The sequence below is a fragment of the Lissotriton helveticus genome, chromosome 7 (assembly GCF_964261635.1).
Source record: "Lissotriton helveticus chromosome 7, aLisHel1.1, whole genome shotgun sequence".
Taxonomy (NCBI): domain Eukaryota; kingdom Metazoa; phylum Chordata; class Amphibia; order Caudata; family Salamandridae; genus Lissotriton; species Lissotriton helveticus.
Genome location: NC_136068.1, coordinates 542,426,564 through 542,432,186, shown reverse-complemented (window position 1 = coordinate 542,432,186; position 5,623 = coordinate 542,426,564). Strand labels below are relative to the sequence as shown.

The 5,623-nt window shown below is 44.8% G+C and overlaps 1 protein-coding gene across 1 annotated transcript; it reads right to left on the bottom strand.

Moving 5' to 3' along the window:
• Window positions 1-678: 678 nt before the first annotated feature.
• Window positions 679-3,857, bottom strand: LOC144766872 (hemoglobin subunit epsilon-like). The gene is made up of 3 exons (XM_078650583.1): window positions 3,766-3,857; window positions 2,464-2,686; window positions 679-807 (listed from the first exon to the last, which is right to left on the bottom strand). Exons 1-3 carry the CDS (start codon window positions 3,855-3,857, stop codon window positions 679-681), a joined length of 444 nt encoding a protein of 147 aa, XP_078506709.1.
• Between the last annotated feature and the right edge of the window lie 1,766 nt (window positions 3,858-5,623).

Here is a 5,623-nt window from a genome sequence, read left to right as displayed (position 1 = left end):
ACAAAAGTGATTTACAAAAGTTTAAGCTATTGCCATTATAAATTACAATAACTTTTATTTTAGTTTTAATTACTTAAAAAAATTAAAAGCCATTGTTATTTGTAATATCAATACATCTAAGTCACGTAAATACAACACATATTGCATTACAAATGCTATAGGTGTCACGTTTGCGAAAGTTAAAACTATTGGAATTGTAAATGACAAAGCTATTAATTTAGCTATTTTCAAAACCAACACATAAATACAAAATTTGTCATGTACAATAACAATAGCTCAAACTTTCCTAATGCGAGACCTTTGCATTGCAAATGCTTGTTTCCTGTAGTGAGCATTATTTGTGGTAAATTGACTGTTAAATATCTAGCACAAGCGCAGGAGCAAAGAAACGGAACACAAGTTTCAAAGGCGCAAACTTTTTATTGATGTCACAACACGGGTTCCTGACTTCTGATGAAACCTCTGCTTCTGCTACTGGCCTTTACAGACAGGTATCCAAAGCCCCCATACACAGTTTGGAGTCCAGAGTATGCTGTTCACAGACCTCAGGCCACCATCCAAAGAATGACACACAAGACAACCAAAAACAGCATTCCATTACTGTGCTGCCAAGGACCTCCATCCAGGGACAGCCGCCACACGCCGGTGCCTGAAGTCAGTCAATGCAGATAGTGCCCTCTAGTGGTAATGCTTGGACAGAGCAGCGCAGGACACTGCCAGGAACTTCTCCCAGGCCGCGTGCACCTCAGGGGTGAAGGCGGCTCCCAGCTTGCGGGCCAAGACGATCACTAGGCAGTTTCCAAGGAGCTGAGGGGAAATAAAAGGAGCTGTTAGTGAGTTGTCACGGGCACAGGAACCCACAAAGACAGCACTGATGTGATAATTCTTCCTGCTTTTAAAATGAGATATGCCGAGCAGAATTGACCGCCGTGAGCCTAGGCCAAGACTCTAAAGAAGAATATGAGACTCCCTCCACCCTGAGGAATGTTCCCCATCTCTCTCGTTCTTTCTTTTGCCTCTATCTCTATTTCCACCTCTCTTTACCTGTCTCCTTCTCGTACACACTCGCCCTCCCTTCCTATTTCTCCCTTACCCACCTCTCTTTCTCTACTAGTACTCTGTTCTTACCGAAACCCTTTTCCTTTCTGCTATCCAAGCATCCCCCTCCTTCCATTTCTGTTTCTTTCTTCCTTTGCTCCCCCCTCATAGACACTCCCTTACTGAGGGAACTTCACCGATCAGGTTAGCCTCTCACATCTCTGGTTCTCCATTTTATTCCATTTGTGCTTTTTCTCTGCCTCTCTTTTTGTCTATCTCCTCTCTCTTTTCTTTACTCTCTCCACTTCTCTCTACCTCTCTTTCCTTGTTGTCCGATTTTCAACCTATTGTTGTCCTACGCCCATCACCCTATGTCTCCTCGGCCTCTGTTCCTGGCTTTTTCTCTGTGTGTCACTGTCACTCCAGAGATGTCTCTCTCATTTCCCCTTTTCATTGTTCAGCCAGTTATTATGCTTACCCTGGCCATTAAACATTGTCCTATTAATTTCATCTATCACAAAGAAGCTGGAGTGAGTGCATGGAAGGTTTTCTTCAGCACAGAACAAGACTAATCCCCATAGCCAATAATAACATTAGAGCCGTATTAACCATGCATCTTCTTGGGTTCCAGAGCAGCGAGCTGCCTGGCGTAAAGCTTCGTCTCGAGTAGGAAGCATTATATTAATGCAAGTGCAGTACAATATGAAACGCACATCATTCATTGATCTTTCTGTTAAAAATAATGTGTGATATTACGTCACCTAATACAGTGAAACGCTATCTGCGCTTTTGCCCTGGCCGTTGATTGCCACAGAGCACAGAGTACAATTTAAAATAATTAAACATGAACCAATGTATCCAGCGCCCACCATTCAAAGAAAAGAGGTGCAAGCACTAGGACAAGTGATTGTGAGATGACGTAATCACAGTCAGAGCCCTTGCACACTAATAACACATTTGTTTAGCGCGCACACTCGGGCCCAGTAAGCGATGTAGGGACCTATACTGATGGGAAAGGCTCCTCATTGGCCACGCACCCTTAGAATCTCGAGAACGGCGTCCCTCCACCGGCCCAGTCCCCGCATGTTGAGCGTCAGACTACGTCACTTCGGTGGTCAGACTACAAACCATTCGTCCAACAAAGGTTCCTTGGCCTCAGATGTGGTTGGAGATGTTCTCACCCTCAGCTCAGGCCTCTGAGGAGTAAATTCTCTTTGATCTGGGGGGAGGTTGTATCGCTGTTCTGTGGTCCAGTCAGTTCCCGAGGGGTGTTCTCCCTATCCTCGAGCCAGTCCTTGGGGATGTGTGATCTTTCTTTGGAATCTGCTGTCAGTCTGTGACCCCCCCTCCCCATTTGTCTGAGTTCAAGCATCAAAGTTCCCTTGCACACCCTACGGTGACGTTATCATGGGGTTTTCGCCTCACCTGGAAGTTCTGGGGGTCCACGTGCAGTGTGTCCGCGTGCAGCTCGCTCAGTGACGCCAAAGTGCTCTTGATTTTGTTGAGGTCTTTGACAGCCGCTCCCAGGGCGGTCAGGACCTTCTTGCCGTGGGCGGCAACCTTGGTGTTACCAGAAATGGCGGCCGCGCTGGAGAGCGCCCCGAAGTTGCTGAAGTATCTCTGGGTCCAGGGGTAGACGACCAGCACCCTAAGAGAGTGGGGGCAACAATGGGATAATAGGTCATATCTGAATACCCTCTTTTATTGATTATATCTGACTTGAAAAATGCATGACCAGAAAACAGTGTAAAAAAAATTAAACTGGATCCATAATAATTAACTAAACTAGAGGAAATCGAACGTGACTGAGCCGCCCAATGGCACAAGCTTCCCCTGCCTGTGTAGAGAAGTGTGTGCCATTGTGAGACAGATGGGCATCGCAATATACCAATATGTCCTAGATAGAGAGGGGCAGATTTACAAGCCCCTTGTAACACTTTTGCGCTGCCGCTGCGTCGCTTTTTGGGATGCAACGGTGGCGTAAACAATTTACCACATTGCGGCCATTTACAACGTGACGCATCTAGGGAGATGCTTCACGTTGTAAAGCCCTGCGTCACATTATATCTGTGTCAGGTATAATGTATGCAGGGTGGGCGTTCCCACGCAAAGAGCCATGTAGAATTGACACAGTGACATTTACAACATTTCACTGAGTCACTCTACGCCTTCACTGTGTCAAAATCCCTACACCTGCTCTGACCAGGCATAAGGAATGATGTATGACTTTTTAAATGAGACTCACCTATCTGTTGTGGGCATTGCTGGAGTTATGTCACTTTCATCAGCAACTCCAGCAAATCATCCCTTTTGGGTCAACAGATGTGTCAGACTTTCTGACGCATCTGTCAATCCTAGCCCCATGGTGCGCCATATTGTAAATACATTGCGTCCATGGTGGCGCAAGGGTTTTGTACGGAGGTGCAAGGAAACTGACGCGTCTGTACAAATGCGTCAGTTTCTTGTAAATCTACCCCAAAGTTTTTAGGCTCACACCCTCTGCATTCCACTGCGCCAAGCACAACGAAGGGAGTGAAGCTGATCAGAGAAAGGACAAGAGACAGAGAGAAAGGACTCAGGATGAAAATCATTAGTAAGGAAAACAAACCAAATTTAAGATAACAAAGGTGTACAAAAAGCATATATACATAGTTGTGTGAAGGGAAAGTCCTAGCAAAGGAAGTAAAAGAGTGGACCATGGTGTGAGATATCATTTGCGATAAATACCTGGCCAGGGTTTCTTGCCCATCAGCCTCCACGTCCACCTGCGCCCACACTGAGCTGATGGCGGCCTTCTCTTCTGCTGTCCACTGAACCATCTTTGCTGGCGGTGTTGGGAGGTTTGCTGAGTCAGAGTCTGCTGCTGGAATCTGCTGCTGCTGAAAACTTCTGAGATCCCAGAGATTTATATGGCCGGCGGCCAAGACCAAGACCCTCCCAGGGTGTCACATTCTGCTGAGTCACGCTGGACCCTCTTATCTGCGCTGCCAGACCCCATCACCCTTTCCAATGTGTTCTTTCAAATCGAGCACTTTTCATGTTTTATCTTCAACACTCAGCAGATCCCCAGCTATTTGGCCACTCCTCAAGCCACATTAGTAGATGAAGATTCTGGCATGGTTTAGCGGTGACTTATGAAAACCAGAGGCCAACTATTAGAAAATGAAACCCCATCTCTTCCGGGTGGGGACTCTGCTTTCCTAATGGAGTCAGAGTAGTAAACTGACACTTTGCGAACTTAAACCACATGTATCTTATCCTTCGAATGGGATTCAACCTTTGTACTGAGGACGGAATGTAAAGAGCAGTTGCTAGTGGAATAAGCAGATGACAGGAGCCCTGCCGAGGATGGATTAGGAATACCCTGGAGTAACACCGTGACTGCTCTGAACCAAAAAATATATATCTCAAATATTTAAAAATGTAAAAAAAAGCTCCACACATGGTGCTTTGCAGTGGCTGACCATTTGCATGGAATATCCGGTCACATTTCGACTGCTGATTGCTGTATTAGGTGTTACACTTGTACTAATGAGGTGAAATGTTTGTGCAGACACTATTAATATATGCTTAAATAGCAAAATAGCTAAATAGAACTGAAACTGAATGCGTTGCATTATGCAGCATAGTTTGCCTTTTCTTACTGCATAATTTAGTCAATGCTGCAGCATAATTTCATTCTTCATTGCTGCATAATTCCAGTGGTCCATTTCATAGGGTACCTTGCACACAGAACAGTTCAGGGTACTGTAATGTGCTGTATCCTAAAACAAACAGTGTGTCTTGTATCAACAGAATGTATGACGTTACAATGCATACATTTACAATGCATGCACTTACAACGCAGTTTTACATTGCAACATCCACTACAACGCATTCCATTACATCGCATGGCACTACATCGCATATTAAAAAACTACCTTTACAACGCATTCCATTACATCGCATACTACCTTTACAACGCATACCATTATATTGCATTTAAGGTAAGTAATGGTTAGTATAGGGGTAAAAATTACTATTCTAACTCCAGGGGGTGCAACAGTAGGGTAAGTGCTGGATAGTGTAGGGGTTAAAATTACTATTCTAACTCCAGGGGGTGCAACAGTAGGGTAAGTGTTGGATAGTGTAGGCGTTAAAATTACTATTCTAACTCCAGGGGGTGCAACTTTAGGGTAAGTGTTGGATCGTGTAGGGGTACTAAACGTTGTAATGGTATGCGTTGTAATGGTATGCGTTGTAATGCCAGCTTTGTAGTGACATGCGATGTAGTGTCATGCATTGTAATGGTATACGTTGTAATGCCTGCATTGTAGTGACACGCGTTGTAAAGGATGTTGCGATGTAATGACTGCGTTGTAACTGTAGTGCGATGTAATGACTACGTTGTAAAGGTTGATTTCCCGTATGGACATATGACGATTGAATAAACAGACAAACCATCGCAAAGCCTCACTCACAGAAAGTCTTCCAAAATTACTGACGGACGGGGTGCATTTCAACCACGCTCAACACAATACTTGGTATAATTTACACAGCACAACATAGCAATCAAAAACACTTCACAGCAACACACCGGGTCAGC